Here is a 19594-nt window from a genome sequence, read left to right as displayed (position 1 = left end):
GCTTGGGCTAAAGGCAGAAGTTACAGAAGAGAAGTCTCAGTGTCCGCATGAAAGATGTGGGACAAGACAGGTGAGTTCTGAATCAGCCTTCACGTACGCTTACCAACACTGAACTTCATTTTAACTAGTTTCAAGACCCAGTGGTGTTGCTCAGGGTTTCAAGTAAATGTATTATTTTAATGTTGTTGTCAGTCATCAATTATTCAAAGTGCTTGTAGAACATACCGCAGGTGGAAAACAACAGGGAACACATTGTTTAATGCTTGGATGCCTGTTATGTGCATTCTTTGTACCGACACTTCTTTTCTGGTTGCCATGCCTCCAAAAATGCAGAGAAACTGGGTAATACTCAGAGAGAACAGATGTGTTATGACCAGAAGGTTGTAGAGATGATTCTGTGAAACGATGGGACCGTAAAACACTTTCATTAACGATAGATGCCCTCTGCAGAAGGTGTTTTCTCTCTTCCTATTAGAAAAATCGGGGGAAAGAATCTATTAAACTGTAAATAAGCCAATTGCAATCCAGTGGGGCTTTGGTGGAAGTGCACAGTTACCCCTCGGCACGCGACACCCACCACCCCACTCGGGTTTCACGCCGAAAATTTTTGCAGCGTTTCCTCTCTTTTTTTTTAATTCCGCACTACACCTCCCGGCATGCCTCGCTCCCGGCGCGCCTTGCCGTCAGGCGCCGCGCGAGGCCCAGACTACATTTCCCAGCAGGCCCCGCTGCCGGAGGAATACATCACCCAGGCGGCGCCGCGCCGCCCTTCCGCGCATGCGCCGCCGAGGGCTGGGCTGTTGCTCCCTGACGGGTGGCTGCGGCGGGTCCTCGCCATGGAGTCCTACGACGTGATAGCGAACCAGCCCGTCGTGATAGACAACGTGAGTGCGGGCGGCCGCGCGTCCCGGGGGCTGGGAGGGCGGGAAGGGCCCGCGGGCCGCAATCCCTTTGTCATCGGGGACGGCCGCGCCCCGCCCGCCACCCCCCCGCTCCCCTCCCCCCGCCGGCCTAGCCGCCGCCTCCGGCCCTCGTACAGCGCCGTACGCTGCGTCCTCGCGGGCCGCCGCCGGGGCGGGGCCGCCGCGGTTCGGCGCACCGCGATTGGCTGAGGTGCCTGCCGGTCACCCGCCGGAGGGCCGCTGCCCCTCGCTGGCGGGGAGCGGCCCCCGCCGCCGCGGAGGTGCTTGCTGCCTGGGAGGGGCGAGGCGACGCCATTGGCTGGGGCGGCTGCCAGTCAGCGGGGGAGCCCGCCGTTACCTGCCGAAGCGGGGAGCGTCCCGCCCCGCTGTCGCGGAGAGCACCTGTGCTCATTGGCAGCTAGAGCTGTCCGTCAGGCGGGGCTGCACCCCGGCTCTGCGGCCCCGCCTTGTCCCTCTTTGTGCCTGGGGGACAATGGCGGCTGGTGGGCCCGGCCTTGGCCAGAGTCCCAGCATGCTCTGGGGGCAGGCCTTGGCCGGACCCCCAGCATGCTCCGGGGGTGTCTGCTCTTCTCTGTTGGACCATGCTAGTGATGATACCCTGCAGCCAACCTCCCCATCACAGGCTGCTCCCTGACAGGCCCAGCAAAAGGGGGCATGCTGGCACCCAAGGCGTGGATTCCCATGCTGAAGCCCACAGGAGGCAGAGCTCCTAAAGGAACTGCTCCCAGCGTGGGTTGCATCAGCTGTAATTTGACAGTGGGGTGTGGTGTCACAGATGGCTGCTCCTAGCTGATAATGTTTCTTGTTAGCTCAAAGCAGACCTTCAACCTGTGTGGGTAACGGCTCAGTTTGAGATGAATGAGAGTGATTGCATGCCTTGTTGAGATACTGCTGGGTCCAGTTCTGATTAGCCCCATCCATGCTGGCATCCCAAGAGAAAGGACTATCCAGGAAGGGGTGGGAGGGCGTATCTTGGAGGGAGCCTCCTTCAGTGTGGTGAGTCACAAATTCATGCTCCTCCCTTCTGACCTCTACTGTCAGTGATTCAGATTTTGTTGTTTTGAAGGGTCAGTGTTGTACTGTCTTCTTTCTCCATAATCTTAATTTCTGCTGAATCTTTTTGCCATATGACATGTGGACTTGCTAGCTTAGCGCTTCTCAAAGTATTGCTTTTTTTCCCATAAGCTGAATGATTGTAGGTCTTCTCAGATCAAGCCAATTATTCTTCTGACCTCTTCTTTATTATTGATCCCAATTTCCTCCCTACGATTTGAGCTCTCTCATACAGTTTTGGTTTTGTGTCTTCCCCTGGAATCACAGCAGAGAGATTTAGGTTAGACATTGAAGGAGACTATCTAATGGAAATGGAGATTGAGCAGTAGAATTGACTATGTAGAGAAAAACATGTTATCCTCCTTACTGAAGACATTAAAGAATAAGTTAGGTTGATTGTTCTTAGAAATGACTGGAGTAGCACTGACCCTGCTGTGATGTCGAGTGATTAGCTAACCATTAAAGTTATTCCCAGGCACTCTGGTACTGTGAGGATGGGTTTGTTGTGCTATAGTCATATAATAGGAGCTTATATCTAATTTCAGCATGTCCTTTTGTTATTTAGTGCTATGATTGCCGCCTCTGCTTCAGACCTGAAGAAGGGCTCATCTGCCAGCAACTGACTCTTGTTTCTTTTCTCATTTTATCAGCTGGTCTTATAAAAGCTAATTCTTCTTGCGTCTCTTATAAATGAGTTCCCCCCCTTCCCCTCCCTGTACAAGAAGTAGAATGAAGCAGTTGTTGTGACATCTGCCTTTAATGCTGGCAGGCTGTCAGCCAAGGAACCTTGTGGTGACACTGCATTTTTGGTACTCTTCTGAGTTCAGGCAGGACGGGAAGTGGAGCTGCACAGAGCAGGTACTGCTGTTCCTGCTGCTTCATTACTGCTTTTCCTCAGAGAGCTGCAGGCTCTTTTCAAAGCTCTTTTCAAGGCTGAGTGTTATCCCGTCTCACGTATGCGTGTGTGTGGGAAGGTGGGGAGGGGGAAATGAGATACTGAGCTAGTGAACAAGCCAGACTACCCCCCCCACCCCAGTCCCAGCCCTGCTCTGATATCTCAGTGTGTTCCAAAAGGACATTAAGGTATGTAGCTAAAAACTCAACAAGGAGGTGTTTTTCTCTTACCAAACAGCATGCTCAGCTGCATGTTTTCAGCAGGGAGAGTTTTGTAATATGCAGTGAGAGGTTGGAACTGTACCTCAGCACAACTTAATACTCTTTATTGTTTAGTAAGTAATTTTTAAGAGTTACGTTCCCATCTTGCACTCCAACAAGCCCTCTCTGAAATAAATGGTCTAGGAGCCCTGATGAACATAATGCACATGCAGATAGACAGCATGGTTCAGCTGTGGCCTAAGCAAGCGCAAATTCCTTGACGTCCATGGAATTGTCTCTCTTTACATAAAAGAGGATAAAATTTGGATTTGTAGCCTAAGTGGTGGCATTTAAACAGCTGAGCTGTCAGTAAGGGCCGTTGTGTCTTTGGTTTGTTCTGGAACTTATAAAATGTGTATCAAATAAAATAGTTTTACAATATGAAATGTGCACTCCCCATAAAAAGTGCTATACAGCAGATTGACTCTTGGTGATTTCCATTTAAATTTGAGTCCTAAACGCATCAGGATGAATGAATCAATAACTGACTAGCTACAGAGCTAGCGGGAGAGGCATGTTCAGTTACTTCAAGGTACTCATGAGAATTTTCCATGAGATTATTTTTCTTGACCTTCACATTTGACATGTAGTTTTTCTTTCTTCTTTTATTCTTTTGCTCAGATTAAACAAAAAACAAACCAACCAAGTAAAACAGGATGAAAGCCCAGCCAGGATAGTTACTGGTGGAAGGGTGTTAATTTTTAAATTTGTTTAAGTTCTAATAAATCAGAGTTTGTAGCAGAAGGGAGGATGCATGGTTTTTTGCTTGTCTGAAACAAAGATGAAAAACAGGTCTTTACTTTAAACCCTCTGAATCAGCCAGGGTTATTTCAAAATTTAAACCTTTTCCTCTGATTGTACAGGAATCTCAAACTGGTCGAAAATAAATAGATTGACTCGGTGCACATGTATTTTCAAAGAAGTAAAATGTTTTCAAGAAAAATTGAATAGGTCAGAAAGTGCTGTCAGGTCTTTGTAGTGTGGACATAGCAAACAGCTGTGCTTGGTTTAGTCCCAGGCACTTGGAAGCACAACTGTATTGAAGTCCCATCCTACTGGCGCATTCAAAACAGTCATTTGTCTTTGACTCCAGCTAGGAGTTCTGAACTACCAACACATTCAGTTTACTTTGAACTTCAATATGTAAATCTTAAAATGCATAAATTGCTGGGAATGTCACCAGGACACACTGGGTAATTTTTGGCCTGGCATAAGGAAGTTTCAATCTCTGTATTAAAACAGGAGCATCATTGTTCTCCTGAAGCCACTTCCCAGCAGTGGACTGTGCTGGCAGCAAGGTCAGTCATTATCTTGAATAATATATTCAATAAGCACAATATTCTGATGTGGTTATGTTACCGTGTTTCATTCAACTTTTTTGCTACAAGGCTTGACAAAGGATGGTGTTATTTCCCAGGTATAGAGTTGTTTATAAGGTATGATAAGGAAAATCAGAATAGTGGTTTTATTTGTTGCTTCACTTTGAAGTGAATACCCAGAACAGAGCCTATCTAAAGGGAAGTCTTTTTAACACTTCACAGGCCACTTTGTCACACTGGTACATGTTAGGGCAGACGTTGGGATGCAACTGGAGCCAAGTCCCTCTTGCCCAGAGGGAGTAGTCCTGCCCAGGTGCCAGCTTGGGTGTGCTCCTTGAGCCAGCCTGGCTGCAGACATTTGTCAGGAGGCAAGGATTCGAGCGATCTATCTTTTATATCTTTTATAACTAGTTAGGTCTGGTTTGCAGAGTGTTCCTGATACTCCTCCCTTATAGATGCATCCTGGCAAATCTGACTGTAGGTTTTAAGGCAGGAGTGCCCCTGCCCTGGTAGCAGAGCACACATGCTCTGTGCAAAGCCCGGCACCTTGGCTGAAACTGCTGATGAAAGTAGTTTGGGAATAAGGCGCTGGACTGACTGTGAACTGGCGAGGCTGGGGCCGCCCTGCATTCCTTTCTGCTGAGCCTGCTCTGGCTGGTAACCTCTGGCACTGGGAACTGGGCAGGCAGCTGGGACGGCAGCATCAGAAACCGCTGCAGCCAGAGCTTGGCTGGCAGAGCCCTGAGCAACTCATTTGGCCTCAGTCTCCAAGTGAAAGCAGTGATGCTGACCAATGCAGAAGTGGTGGAAAGGGGAAAGCAGTGGAGGAGCTGCATTGCTACTTGTTTTAAAATGCTATGGGGCAGCCACAAGGTCTTTTTGACCTCAAAAACAGAGCAGTCCTGCTGCAGAGCCCTTGAGAGTGAACAGGCACTTCAGAGGTCACAGGTTTCAGTGCAAACTCACATGCTTTGCTCCAAGTACAGGGTAAAGCCAAACTGCTCCTCTTTCTGCAGAAAAGCTTGCTCCCATGGTAGTCTGGGATTACCAGTGAAACGGCTTATCCGAGGAGAGCCTATGAAAGTCCGCTCCTTAGCAAAACTTGGGTGTTCCTGCAAACTGCTCATTGTTTCAAGATGTCATTCCCTTGTGCAAGGAGAGGAAATGGAGGAGGGGAAGAAGTCAGCACAGATCCAAGTTGATGATGGGGTTCCCAGGATGCTTCCGGATGATACCGACAGGGACGGGAGCTGTGGGGCCAGATGCCTGGCTCTGACTCCCTGCCAGGGCCTCCCTGCGGCTGGTTTTACCCGCTCTGGGTTTGCTGCTTGTGCTGTTTTGAATGTTGCAGAAGGCTTTTTGGATTTCTGCCTTTCTGACTGCCATACCTAATCTTTTCTTCCTTGTCCCTTCTAAACAAGCCCTATCCTGTCAGCTGCTCTTCCTGCCTCCAGCCCTTCCCCTTGCAGTGTGACTGGTACCTTTGTTCTTTCCAGACCCCAGTCTGGGTTCATTTCCAGTGTCTTTTCTGACCACGTTTCTGCAACCTGCCTCCTTAGCATTGGCTAGTTTATCCACCACGTGATCTTTTCCCTAGTCTCTGCTCCAGACTGTTTCACACAGTCCTTTCCTACTTCCTTTTCTGACTTTATCCACCCTCCTTCCATCCTTTCCAAATCTTCTTCCGAGAGGCCTACAGCCTTCATCCTCCCCATTTTAGCAGTGGGCTCTGAAGCTGCCAGGGTTCGGTTGCTCTTGCTTGGCTTTCTGGAGTGCTGTCCTTCACCCAGAGAGTATTTAAGATCAACAGAAAACTGCAGACCTTGGATTTAGCCTCCTGCACCCCTAGCAATAGCACTGGGTAGAAAAATTCTTCTCTGTACAGAGCAGCATTTGGTGTGTACATGGAGCAGTACCGGGACGCTCCTGGGTGTTTGTGCCCTGTGTGATGTGTCGCTGCTAGGCAGGTGCCAGTTACTCCCCTCTAGTGGCCAAGCTGGCCTGCTGACACCTTCCCATCCCCAATCCCGCCTGGCAAATCAGTCTCTGGGGCGCTTTATTCCTAGTAAAAAGAGGAGGATCTGGCAGTGCTGATGTACTTTGCTACTCCTTTACAACTTGTGAAGATGCCTGAATGAATGATAAGCTCATGTTTTCATCTTTGCTCCCACAGGGCTCAGGTGTGATTAAAGCAGGTTTTGCAGGCGATCAAATACCGAAATACTGCTTTCCAAACTAGTAAGTATTCTGCTGGTCTTGGTAAGTTCTTAGTACTGTGTAACAATTCTTTGATACATAGAGGGGAAGAATGGTCCAATTTTGTAACTGGAGAAATTAGTTATTCTTCTTCTGCCTGCTGCACAGAAGTATCAGGGAGGGGAGATCTCTGCTATTAAGTACTTTGAGATTTTTGGGAGGGGGGTGACGCACCATAAAAGGTGACGTATCATTTTGTCAGGCTCAACACCCAACCAAAGCTGTAGTATCCTTTAGTCTTGAGACATGAGGAAAAGGACAAGGAAAAAGACAAAGATGGGACGAGAAGTGTGAAGACCTCTGTATTTCTTTGATGTGTGGTCTGATGTCTTGATTCCTGCCAAACTTCCTTGGAAGTTTTCTGAGAGTTTTACTGGAAGGAGGCCTACTGGATCAGGAACTCTGAATATGGCTTTTATTTTCAATGGGGTGGGTTTTTAATGAGTATATTTATGTTCTGAGCAATGTGCTCTGTATGGTGAGGTGGGTTATGGGACTATAAACGTCTAATCTGAGAAGCTACCTGAGGTCAGGCAACATCATGTGGATCTATCAGCTCAGACCATTGCTTAGTCTAGCCATGTTCACCCCAGGCACTGTTGGAACAAGTAAGTCTGAATCATCTGAGAAAGCGTGGCCAGACTCAGCTGGCTTATATCCTGCCACTTCAGAACTGTCTACAATCTGTTCCCTTCACCTCTGATTCTGAGATTAGCTCAGAGCAAACCTGGGTCTGTCTGGACCTGGTAGTGCCCCCAGACCTGTCCATTGCTTTAGAAAGTACTGGTTAGGACAGAGAGGAACACAAAGTAGTTAATCCTTGGGTGCATCTGAGCTCTCTCTCTAGAAGCACTTACACTCTTGCCTCTGTTCTAGTGTGGGCAGACCAAAGCACATTCGTGTTATGGCTGGTGCTTTAGAAGGGGACATTTTCATTGGTCCAAAGGCAGAGGTAAGAAAACCTGTATACTGCACTTCTCCATATTTCTCAGTATCCTGCTGTAAGGAGGGGCTGTAGCAGTTATGTTTAAAAGGGCTGTGGTTCCTTGGCATCAGCATATAGATCTGAAGAGCAGAATAGGTTGTCACGTTTAAGTGTGTCCAAGGTGGAGTGGGAAGCTCCATTAAATTCTTGTGCCAACCTTCTGACCACAGACCTTTTTTCCAAGTCCTTCTATATCTCTCCTTTTTTTCTAGGCTACTTCTAGGTCTGTATGGTTAAATCCCCATTGTTTTGACTGGGAACTTCAGGAATGGACCCTACTTGCCTTTTATCTCCCTGATGTGGGCAAGAAGCTTGCTTTCCACAGTTCTGCTTTTGTCAGCATGTAGTTGTATGGTCTCACATTTCTTGTGAGCCCTCCAAACTACATTCCCCAATGCCACCCTGTTATGTTTTGTATCATGACTGAGCTGGTAGAACAAAGATACCATTTGATAGGTGTCTGTATGTTGGCTTGAAAAGCGTTAGGATGGAATGTGCTCTGCAACTGCCAGCCTTTCCTGCTTGGTATAAAAAGGCCTTGTTTAATCTTGTGAATATTTCTCTGGCAGAGATGTTTGTGATTAATGTTCAGTTTTTGCCCTACATGCTAGAGATAAGTTGTCTTTTAGTGGCATCAAAAAAGTGAGTCTGACATTAAATCATAGTCGTCGTGCTCAGAAATGTGATTGTTTGAGTCTGACAGGTATGCTCTGTTGTCCTTTCTGTTTGCTCAGGAGCACAGAGGTCTCCTCTCGATCCGATACCCGATGGAGCATGGCATAGTGAAGGACTGGAATGACATGGAGCGCATTTGGCAGTATGTGTATTCAAAAGACCAGCTTCAGACATTCTCAGAGGAGGTGAGATACCTCATTACGTAATGGCACAGGCATCATTCAGTATGTATGTAACACCAGGAGCTTTGGAGCTCCAGGAAAGATTTGGGACTTTTCCTTTGCTCTTCTTTCTAAACATGTCTGTTGTTAAATTAGGTTCTTTTACCTCTCAGGAGATATTGCACAAGAAGTGTCCAAGCAGAATTCCTCCCCAGATCTAATGTTCTGGCCTGACTGAAAATCTGACTTTCAGCATTTGTTATTCACACTCTCTCTAATGATCCTGCTCTAGGCCAAGTGCTTCTAACTTTTCCTGTTCTGCCTGCACATCAGGCATATCCACGCAGCAGTGACGTGATTTGAAGTAAGGAAGGAGAAAACCACAATCCTGTGGTCTGGAATGAGCTGACCAAAAAATTATTCAATGACAGAGAGCAATAGGTTGTATAAATGGAGTAGGAATATTTCTGCCTGCGCGTGCTAAGACCATATGCCTTCACCCTTTCTTAGAGTCTGTGTATTTTGGCTGATCTGACTGACCTTTGGCACTGAGAGTCATCTTGTTCATCCTTCATGGGGCAGGGTTGCTCACAGAGTAGATTTCCTAACACTTCATAACTACACCAGAACCCTGCTGGTCTTCCAACTTAATAGAGGGTATTCACAGTCTAATACAGCTTAGTAGCTGAAATTATTTCCTTCTACGTGTCCCTTTGCACTAGTGGTTCCTAAAGTGAATAAATAAGCAGAAATTTTCAGGAACACACGTCTAGCTGCCTCCTGGTTATTGCAGCACAGCTCCTTCTTTTCTTTACCAGCATCCTGTGCTGCTGACAGAAGCACCCCTAAACCCACGCAAGAACAGAGAGCGTGCTGCTGAGGTGTTTTTTGAGACCTTCAATGTGCCAGCACTATTCATCTCCATGCAAGCTGTGCTTAGCCTGTAAGTGTCTTTCGTCTTTGATTTGTGCTTGTGAAATGTTGCCATGAAATCCATTTTTTCACAAACCAAAACAAAACCTGTGGAAGACCACACTGATGTCTGACTTACCCCTTTTCAAGCAAGAACTGAAACTCAATTTTAATTTCTGTAATAAAGAATTTACAGGAATTTGCTGAACTATGATGAGAACTAGGTTTTGGGATTTTTTTTAGCCCCTGTTCATGGGAAATCTCTGCTCCCTGAGTTGAGCCTGGATGTGCTGCATGCTTGGGGTCACTTTGAATTTCTTGTTCTGACTTGATTGTTTGCCCCTTCGCTAGCTACGCAACTGGGAGGACTACAGGAGTGGTGCTGGACTCCGGGGATGGCGTTACCCATGCAGTTCCCATCTATGAAGGCTTTGCCATGCCCCACTCCATCATGCGGATTGACATTGCTGGCCGTGATGTCTCACGCTACCTGCGTCTCTATCTCCGGAAGGAAGGCTATGACTTCCACACAACCTCCGAATTTGAGATTGTCAAGACCATCAAGGAGGTGATGCACTGTCTGTTTCTGTGTTTATCCAAGAAGGGATTCCTGCCCAGGGGAAGTTGTGACTCGTGGAATCCAGTGGAAAGTGCTAGCCTACCTAGCTCCACAGCTCATTCCTTTATCTACCCAAGGGAGACTAGGGCCGCTAAGATGATGAAGGACTGGAGCACCTCTCATGAGGAAAGGCTGAGAGAGCTGGGACTGTTGAGCCATGCGAAGAGTAGGTTGTGGAGGTTCTTATCAATATATATAAATGTCTGAAGGGAGGATGCAAAGAAAACAGAGCCAGGCTCATTTCAGTGATGTCCAGTGACAGGACAAGATGCACAAACTGAAGCACAAGAGGTTCTGTCTGAACATAAACTTTTTTACTGTGAGGGTGATGAAGCACTGGCACAGGTTGTCCAGAGAGTTGTGGAGTCTCCATCCCAGGTGATATTCAAAAGGCATCTGGACATGGTCCTGGGCAACCTGTTCTAGGTGACCCTGCTTGAATGGGGGGCAGGACAAGATGACCTCCAGAGGTCACTTGCAAATCAGCCATCTGGTGTTCTGGGAGGCTTACAGTCAAGGTCGTATCTAATCCCTATTGAGGAGGTGTTAACATGGAGATGAAGACAGGCTGGTAGTTCAGAATCTGATCTGCATTTATCTGTGCTGCAGTTTCTCGGGATCTGATGATCTCTTTCACTAGTGTTTGTTTACCCTTCAGGGCAAGGGTCTGTAAAATCCATGGCAGGTAGGGATCACAAGTGGGATATTGCAAGTTGCTTCCATTCCTCTGTGAAAGAATTCACTCACAGCATTCACATTTACAAAAGCTTCCCCTCTTTTATAGCGTCTGCAGTGTTCAGTGACCTTGCAGCTACACAGCAGTTTGGAAAGCAGTGATTAACATCCCTAGTAAAGCAGTTACCTTGGCTTCTGTTGTGCACCAAGAGAGGAGGACAGAGGTGGGATGGTGAATAGTAGCTCAGAGCTGGTGACTGCTCACAGCAGCTTTGCAGCATCGCTGTGCTCACATAGACAGGTTGCTCTCTGATTTCAGCAACACTGTGTGACTTGGGGCTGCCTGTGCACCTATGCCTTCAGTACATGGGGTCAGTCCTCAGATCAGCACTGGCTGTGATTGCCGTGTGCTGATGCCTGGCAGTTGGTGCCATGCTGCAGGACCCCATCACAAGCTATGATTGCCACAGATAACTCTGGGCTGAGCCAGCAGCCTGTGCCAGGGCTTGAGAGTGTTAAGGAGCTATTCCTGAGCCTGTGACCTACCGGCAAAGGACCATAATGGAAATAGTTTGCTTGTTCTGCATGACTATAGCTCAGTGTGGTTGTGCTGAGGGAGCAGTGCTTGTGCTTCATGTCAGGGTACAGCTGAATGGCTTCCGCCTGTTGCCCAGAGCAGGAGACTTCATAGGGTTGTAGGTTTTAACCCGGTAGCTGCTCTTTGTTTTACAAGTGCTGATTGCTGAATGAGAGAAAAAGCTGACGTGCAGATACTGCAGCATCTGTAGACCAGAAGATCTAGTGATCAGAGGCTTGCTGGAGAACTCTTTTCTTCAGAAGCAGCCTGTTTTGTACCAAGCATCAGTTGCAGTGCAATTGCAATGGCCTTATGGGACAAAGCAAGAGGCTTGTACTCTTCATAAATGGCCAAGGCTCCCTTTGCATCTTGGGTGATGAAACTATTAAAAAATGTTGTGCTGACTGTTAAACACAATGTCTTGCACCAGTGCAGTATCTCCTCTGGACTATACACTTAGGAAAACAAAGAGCAGGGGAAAGTGAGCCAAGTCCTGCTTTGCATACTGACTACCCTCACCAGTGAGATTGCTGAAGAAGCGAGGAAACAACCTGATGTTTGCTCTACAACTTACACTTTTTGCTTTACTTTAAGACTAATTTTAGCTGGGGAAAGTTTTGCAAATTTCTAGGATATATGTACCTGGAACTTGCAGTGAGATTTCTATTGATGTTGGTGCCATTTGTGACTTGATTTGCAAATCTGAGGGCCTGAGTGTGGCTTCTTATGTTTGCAGCTTTCTTCCGTTTGGAGAAGTTTGGATATACAGCCTGAATGCACCATGGCAAGCACAAAGCTGAGATCCTGTACATGGGAGTTTCTCAGTCTCAAAAGCTGCTTGTGATCTGTTGGAGTCTGTCTGACTGGTTTTGGGTTTTTTTTAATGGCAAAAATTTAGGAAAGAAATTTGGGGATGTTGAAAAGTCTAGAGAAGAAATTACCTTAAAAGGGGAACCCTTAATGCCTACTTTAGTGCAAACGTTGTTCTCTGTTTCTTGGTTTACTGTGAGGGCAAACACCCTCAGGTTCCCCAGAGAGTTTTGTAGATTCTCCGTCTGTGGAGGTACTCCAAACACAACTGGACATGGTGTTGAGCAGCCTGCTTTAACTGACCCTGCCTGAGCAGGGGGATTGGACTAGATGATCTCAGGAGGGCCCTTCCAATCTAAACATTTCTGTGATTCTGTTTAGACTTTTTTTTTTTTAATCTCCAAATGATGACAATTTGAAATAGCAAAAACATGGGGTGCTGGAGCGGTTTGAAAAGTCAGAGTATTTTGTTTCCTGTAACTTAAAATCTAGGTGGGCAATGGGAAGTCAGCAGCTTGGATCATGTTAAGGAATTTTTGCTGTTAGCTATTAGTTATCGTTTACCCTGTTGAAATGTAATAGTGGGCTTTCTTCATGCTCCTAATCTGTTGCAAAGTTACCTGAGCCCACCTTTATACAAGGTTAATGTCACTAAAGGTGTTTCAGGTGTGTGTTTTACTTTGCCCTACAGTAGGTTGGAAGTGCTTACAGGATAGTTACCCCATCTGTGCTAGAGAGAGGTAACTTCTAAGCAGCGAGAAAGAGCTGGAAGAGAGAGGTAAGCAGCAGCTAGAGGGGGTGTGAGCATCCTTGATATCTCTAATTGTCACATGGAGCTGTAGCATGAATAGGTATTTTACCTGATGTGAACCCAAAAGGTCTTTCCCCAGCACAAAATATTGTTGAAATTGGTCTCCCCAAAGGGATACATGGATTTTTTGCTAGTGAGAAAAGTATTTTATCAGAGGCATTTGGGTTTACCCTTCTCATCTCCCTCTCCCTGACTCTGTTTCCTCTCCAGCGTGCCTGCTACCTGTCAATAAGCGCCCAGAAGGATGAGACTCTGGAGACTGAGAAGGCTCAGTACTACCTGCCAGATGGAAGCACTATTGAGGTTTGTAAAGACCACCCTCAGAGGATTCCTAATGTGAAGCACAGGGTTTCCAGAATAGCCTTCTGCCTAGTGATGGGAAATTTAATGCGGTGTAGGTGGGAGGAGATAATTTTAAAAGACCAGAAGTCATCCCAGGCTGTTGACTGGGCACTAGAATTTTTAGGGGAAGAAAACATTATTAGAAACCTGACAACTTCTACTGGAAGTCCTGTGTAAGGATACAGCATGACCATGGGGACTCTGAGCTGTTTGAGTGCAGGCTCTGATCTGGCAAATCTTTATGTAGATCAGGAACAGAGTGTGGGTAGTTACCAGTTCACTGTAAATTCAGCAGTGGTTTTGTGTGTGGCTTTTGTCCTGCCTAGAGGTGCAGAAACAATTGCTTTGAAGAGTGAGTTAGGAATACTCCTCAGAAGACTGAGCCCATTACAGAGTAGATGAAGAAGAGGAAATACAGGTCTTAACTGCAGTACCAGGGGTGGATCTGCTCCCTTTTCTGCCAGTGACCTGCTATATGGGGCTGAGCAAGTTTCTTAATCTCTTTCATCTACAAAATGGAAATAGTGCCTTTTCTGGGAGTAGTAGACCAAACTTCACTTGGGAGCTAGTGATGCAGCATCAATGTCCAGGAAACTTCCTGACTGTTGTGGTTTAACCCCAGCCAGTAACTAAGCACCATGCAGCTGCTCACTCACTTCCCCCCCACCCGGTGTGATGGGGGAGAGAATCAGGGAAAAAACAAGTAAAACTCATGTGTTGAGATAAGAACAGTTTAACAGAACAGAAAGGAAGAAAATAATAATGATAATTACAACAATAATAAAATGACAATAATAAAAAGGATTGGAATATACAAAACAAATGATGCACAATGCAATTGCTCACCACTCGCCAACCAATGCCCCGTTAGTTCCCAAGCAGTGATCCCCCCCGGGCCAACTCCCCCCAGTTTATATACTGGGCATGATGTCACATGGTATGGAATATCCCTTTGGCCAGTTTGGGTCAGCTGTCCTGGCTGTGTCCCTTCCCCACTTATTGTGCCCCTCCAGCCTTCTTGCTGGCTGGGCACAAGAAGCTGAAAAATCCTTGACTTGGTCTAAATACTACGTAGCAACAACTGAAAACATCAGTTTGTTGTCAGCATTATTCTCATACTAAATCCAAAACATAACACTATACCAGCTACTAGAAAGGAAATTAACTCTATTCCAGCTAAAACCAGGACACTGACTCTGAAGGTTCACCTAAGAAAGGTAGGCCCAAACTGTAGACAGTGAACAGAGCCACACTGCTCTCTCTTGCCCTCTGTGCTAACTTCTCCCCTTGCAGATTGGCTCTGCCCGTTTTCGAGCCCCGGAGCTCCTGTTCCGGCCAGACCTGATAGGGGAGGAATGTGAAGGACTCCATGAAGTGCTTGTTTTTGCCATTCAAAAATCAGACATGGACCTGAGGCGAACGCTGTTCTCCAACATCGTGCTGTCTGGAGGCTCCACGCTTTTCAAAGGTTCCTGCCTCTCCTCTTTCAGTGGGTTGTGACATATCTGATCTCTGGCTTCCTTCTCATGTGAAACTGGGAAGATAACCTAGGTCACCCAACTTGTCCTGTGAGATGAGGGCTGTGGGAACTCTGCTCTCTCAGGGGGGTTACTGTCTTAATTTTCTGAGTCCTAGTCATATCCTTCTGGGTATGTAAGATACCTCTGCCCTTGTATATAATTTCCTGCATTTGGGGGGATTTTATCTTTTTCCTCTTATCACTCTGCTTGTGTCAGGACTGAATAGCTGTGTCACTTTTGCTGCTCTAGTTCAGGGTAGTTGAGACTGGATACCTAAAAGGCTCCTGCATCTCCTGAGGTTCCTTAGGTCTTTGGTATCCGAGAGAGTCCAACAGTCCTGATACTGCATGAAATGTCAGCTACACATGTGCAGGAAACTTTCTACCCATCCCCTCAGGGCTCAGCTGGTCCCCATCAACTTAAAGATATCCTTTGCCAGATCCTGTCAGCCTGTTATCCACAGGTGGAGATCTCTGGATAGGTCCTGGTCTTCCCATTCAAACCCTGCTCCCCTGTACAAATGGGCTGGACACAGGAGGAATGCCCAGGGAAGGAGGAGGGAACTGGCCCACCTGTGGTCCTAGCTAAAAATCTCACTTGCTCATCTGAAGTTACTGCTGAGGGATAGAGCCCATTGTGCTGGTGTTTGAAGTCTGCTTGAGGGAGACAGAATCCTGTTACTTCACTGGCTGTGTTCTGTGCCTCTCCAAATTGGTCTCTCTGTGAGATCTGGAGTGGGATATTTGAATAGGACTGCATAGGACATGTCCACATTGTTAGCAGATGGAACTTGGGATTTTGCTGAGGGGCTCACACTACATGGGGGTTTTTTGTCTTTTGTAGGCTTTGGTGACAGGCTGTTGAGTGAGGTGAAGAAACTAGCTCCGAAGGACGTCAAAATAAGGGTAGGAGCAGTCTCTCTTGTATTTATCACATACTACGTGTGTTGTTCTGTGGCCTTTAAAGAATGACACTGAGAGTGCAGCTGCCATTTGCTTCAAACCAGAAACTACTTTCCTGAGACAGCCCAACAGTATTTTCTGTTGTGATGAAAACCTGTTTGGTTTCATCACTGAGAAGGTGGCTCCTCTGACAACATGAACCCTGTCCAGGATGCTAGACCACAGTGGCTGTTTTGTGGGGGGCTGCTGGGTGTCTTTCTGGTGGGAGAGATCATACCCATGTTTGTCAGCTGTTAGCCGTAGTGAAATGGGGGCAGTGTGCCAGGAGGAGCAGACTGGAGCTTGGGAAGGTATTGACTGATTCTCTCTTTCTCCCAGATATCAGCTCCTCAGGAAAGATTGTATTCCACGTGGATTGGGTATGTACTGCACAGCGACACATCTTGCTGTGGGATGAGGGCTGGTGAGGCGCAGCCTGTCGGCACTCCCACTGTTGTCCTTTCTGGTGCTGCGTGTCAGGGTTTCATGCGATGCTTGGTGTGTTACTGGAGCAGCGATCGGCAGGTCGTTTGGGAGGGGGTGGCTGGTGCCAGGGTCTGTAGTGCCAGCACGTTTGAGGCTAACAGGAGAGGAAGTGACTGTTCAGAGAGCATTTCTGTTGTAGATAACTGGGAGCCACAGCACCTTTCTAACATGAGGAAGTGTCATGCAGTAGAAACAGCTCATCTCTGCAGAGATATGATGAGAGTGCCCCTAACATTTTCCTTTAACCCATAACATGCCTGTCTCTCCCTAGTGGCTCTATTCTGGCCTCACTGGACACCTTTAAGAAAATGTGGGTTTCGAAAAAGGAGTATGAAGAAGACGGAGCTCGTGCCATCCAGCGAAAAACCTTCTAGCCCTGGGACCTGTCCTCGGTCTCCTCCGAAGACTCACTTCAGTTCTAAACTCGCTTTTCTGAGTCCGAGTGTCTGAGAGCTGCCTGTGTGTGTGTGTGTGCGCCAGCATGCCCCGATGTCACTGAGCAAAGACAACAGCAGCAGGAGGGTTGTTTTAGTACTACTAACTACTTATTTTTTTCTTTTATTTTTTGTTGGTTTTTTTTTAAATGGAAAGGAGAAAATACCAATTTGAAATTCTCCAGAATGGCCCATTTCTTTTTCATTTCAGTCCCTTAATTTCTGTATCACAATCACATTTTTCACTGTAAAACAAGCAAGCAAAAACAAAGGGAACAGCTTATAGAAACTGCCTAGCAAGCCAGAAGGGAGCCAACCACTGCAGACTGCTCACGCAGGCTTTAGTCGGCCTGACTGCAACGCCTGGATTGTTTGGAAACACTTAGCTGAGGCCCCATAGCTACTTTCTTCTTCAGCAGTGTCTTCACCATCAGTAGGTTTTTGAGGTTGTTTTTAATACAGTTTTTGTTAAGAGAAAGCACATTCTCAACGGTTAACCCCTTTACCCCTACTGTTTTTGGTGTGTGAGTGTGTGTATGCCTGTGTAACTTAGCCTGATGTGTGGGTCTGCACCACAGCTGGAGAAGTTGGTGATAGGACTTAGTTTGTATTGCATGGAGTAGAACAAAGCAAATCTAATCAGCTCTCATTGTACTAGGCGGTAATTCTCTCGTACCTTGTTTTAAGTACCTATTCTCTGGAAGCAAGTGCCCCAGAATGGGGGTGAAGGCACTTGTGTGTTCCCTTCAACCTGCCAAGATTTACAGTGCTGAGTTCTCATGTTCTTTCTCTGTAAGAGCTGAGGCTGTTTCCCCCTTTCCTGCCATGTCGGGGCAAAGGGAGCATGTATTTGCAGCCAGGCATAATAACTCCTGTGTACTTTATCCATTCTGGGTCAAAATAATAATTGGAAAGGTGCATTGTAATGTAAGAATTGTTTTATTTATTGAAATGTCTGAGGATATCTCAAATACTGACCACAGCACCTGGGAATTACGCTTTGGGTCTTCTTTGAACACCTGTTACCCAGCTGTCCATTGTTTGATGTTAACACTGTTTACAGCACACATGCTTAGCAGAATAGCCAGCCAGCCCTGCGACACCACCCAGTAACTGCTCTTGAGGGAGTCTTGCTGTTCTCTATCAATGCACTACATGAGAGGACAATAAACTGTACCAGGACGTTGGCGTGAGCAGCAGGTCTGTGAGCAGGAAGCTGTAGCGAGGGCTGTGCTCTGCTGTACTGCGTATGCCTTTCTGCTTGCCCAGTGGCTGCTTTGCTTCTACTGCTTTTACAGCCGTGGGCAGGCCTACAGCTCCACTTGTGTTGGGGAGTGCCACCGTTTCCTCTTTAGGTTTTTGTTATGCATTATTTGGTGCTCTTTTTTTCTCCCCATTGTTGAGTTTCTGCAGTACCTGGCAGTAACAGTGGAGCTGGAGTTGCTCGGTGGCAGTTCCTCCCCCTTCCCCTCCTATCTGTTCATTGCCACGCATCACCTTAGGGTCACTCTCAAGCACAGAGGTGGGGTGAGAGCTGGAGGGCTGCTGCAGAGGCGTGGTGAAAGCTGGTGCATTGCCCCAGCCAAGATCAATGTAAACAGCAGCGTGTTGCCCCTGTGGGAACCACGTTCTGCAGGCTCGCTGCTGAGGGCTCTGAGGGGCTATAGGCAGGCATGGTAGTCTCTTCCCAGCTGAGGCCAGGCTGCATGTTCACCTACCCCCATCAGAGCAGACTTTTTTTTTAAGCAAGAGCCTATCAGGTAGAAAAGAGCCATCAATGCTCAGCCACCTTCTGCTGGAAAATCAGTTGCATTCTTGCTGGTTTACTGCAGCGTGCAGTGGGGCAGCAGCAAACCCCTCTTGGTTCAGCTACCACATGCCCCCCAGGCAGTGCCAGTGATCTCTTCCTCCCCCTCCCAGCCCATCTGCTGCCCTTGCAGAAGCAGCAGTGCTCCATTTTGTAACCTGCAGTGACCAGACAGAAAGGTGCCATCTAGCATTTGTTTGATCTGCCTGACTGTTCCCTCGCACACTGTCCAAACCATGTTGCCTGGTAGTGCTCAGCATACTTAAATAAAGTCATTCATATACAACCCTCAAGCCTCCCAGCCTCATCTTCCCCCATTTGCATTTTTAACGAGGTAACTTGTGTTCTTCTCTTGCCTGTGCAGCATTGTTGCTGGCCAACCTGCAAGGAGACACCATCCCTGGTCCAGGATTGTGTCCCTGGCCTGGCTTCTGAGGTGAGGGAGGAGAATCCTGTGCACTGGTCTGCACTGCTGGTGTCCAAAGCTCCTCCTCTCCTCAGCAACCATTGCGTACTGTTTTTCACTGCAGACAGGTCAAGGGCAGCTGAGGTGTGGAGAAGCTGCAAGCGAGGGCTGGTGCGGGCAGCCCTGGCTGAGTGAGGGTGAGGGGGGCAATGCTGTTGTCATTGTGAGAAGAGCTGGTGCCAGCCCAGGCGCTTGCTGAGAACCAACATAGCAAGCTTTGCTCCCAGGGCAGGCCTGGGGACATGGGAAGGTGGTGCTGTGCCCAGGCCTGCAACTGTCCCCAGCTTGTCCCCAGAAGCTGCTGGTGAAGGAAGAGGACAGTCCACTCCCTGGGGCCTCCAGAGCAGCAGGGGCAAGTGCCTCACCTTCCCCCAAAAGGCAGGTGATAACACCAGCCCACCGACTCTCTTTGCCCCCTGCAGAAACAGGGGTGAGCCCCAGCACCCAGTTTTGCTGGAGAAGAGCAGTCCCATTTTCTCCCATATAACCACAGTTGTCCCCCTGCAGTACCATATGAACCCAGCCAGGTTAGGTCCACCTGCTAGGAAAAAAAAAAAAAAAAAATCACTGAGCAATACAGAAAAGATCATCTTTAATTTATGAAATGAAGAATCATTCTCAAACTTGGTTAGAAGTCGCACAAATAACTTATGATTGAACCATCAAG

The 19594-nt window shown here is 47.4% G+C and overlaps 1 protein-coding gene across 2 annotated transcripts; it reads left to right on the top strand.

The window, feature by feature from the left end:
- The first annotated feature begins 736 nt into the window (after positions 1-736).
- Positions 737-18749, top strand: ACTR1A (actin related protein 1A). 2 transcript variants are annotated; one of them, XM_069796865.1, is made up of 11 exons: positions 737-884; positions 6624-6688; positions 7583-7658; positions 8426-8551; positions 9346-9470; positions 9791-10007; positions 13142-13234; positions 14567-14741; positions 15637-15698; positions 16074-16114; positions 16492-18749. In XM_069796865.1, exons 1-11 carry the CDS (start codon positions 837-839, stop codon positions 16592-16594), a joined length of 1131 nt encoding a protein of 376 aa, XP_069652966.1. In that variant the 5' UTR covers positions 737-836; the 3' UTR covers positions 16595-18749. The 2 variants fall into 2 exon arrangements, with proteins under 2 accessions (XP_069652966.1, XP_069652967.1); XM_069796866.1 differs by lacking the exon at positions 7583-7658 and having other exon boundaries at positions 793-884.
- Positions 18750-19594: the final 845 nt, after the last annotated feature.

This window comes from Haliaeetus albicilla, chromosome 11 (genome assembly GCF_947461875.1).
Source record: "Haliaeetus albicilla chromosome 11, bHalAlb1.1, whole genome shotgun sequence".
Classification (NCBI taxonomy): Eukaryota; Metazoa; Chordata; class Aves; order Accipitriformes; family Accipitridae; genus Haliaeetus; species Haliaeetus albicilla.
This window is presented reverse-complemented; position numbering and strand designations above follow the sequence as displayed.

Excerpts from the sequence above, each read along its gene's own strand:
- ACTR1A (XM_069796865.1), top strand. The coding sequence starts at position 837 with ATGGAGTCCTACGACGTGATAGCGAACCAGCCCGTCGTGATAGACAAC. Across the intron at positions 9,471-9,790 it reads ATGCAAGCTGTGCTTAGCCT|CTACGCAACTGGGAGGACTA; the intron begins GTAAGTGTCTTT and ends CCCCTTCGCTAG. Across the intron at positions 13,235-14,566 it reads CAGATGGAAGCACTATTGAG|ATTGGCTCTGCCCGTTTTCG; the intron begins GTTTGTAAAGAC and ends CTCCCCTTGCAG.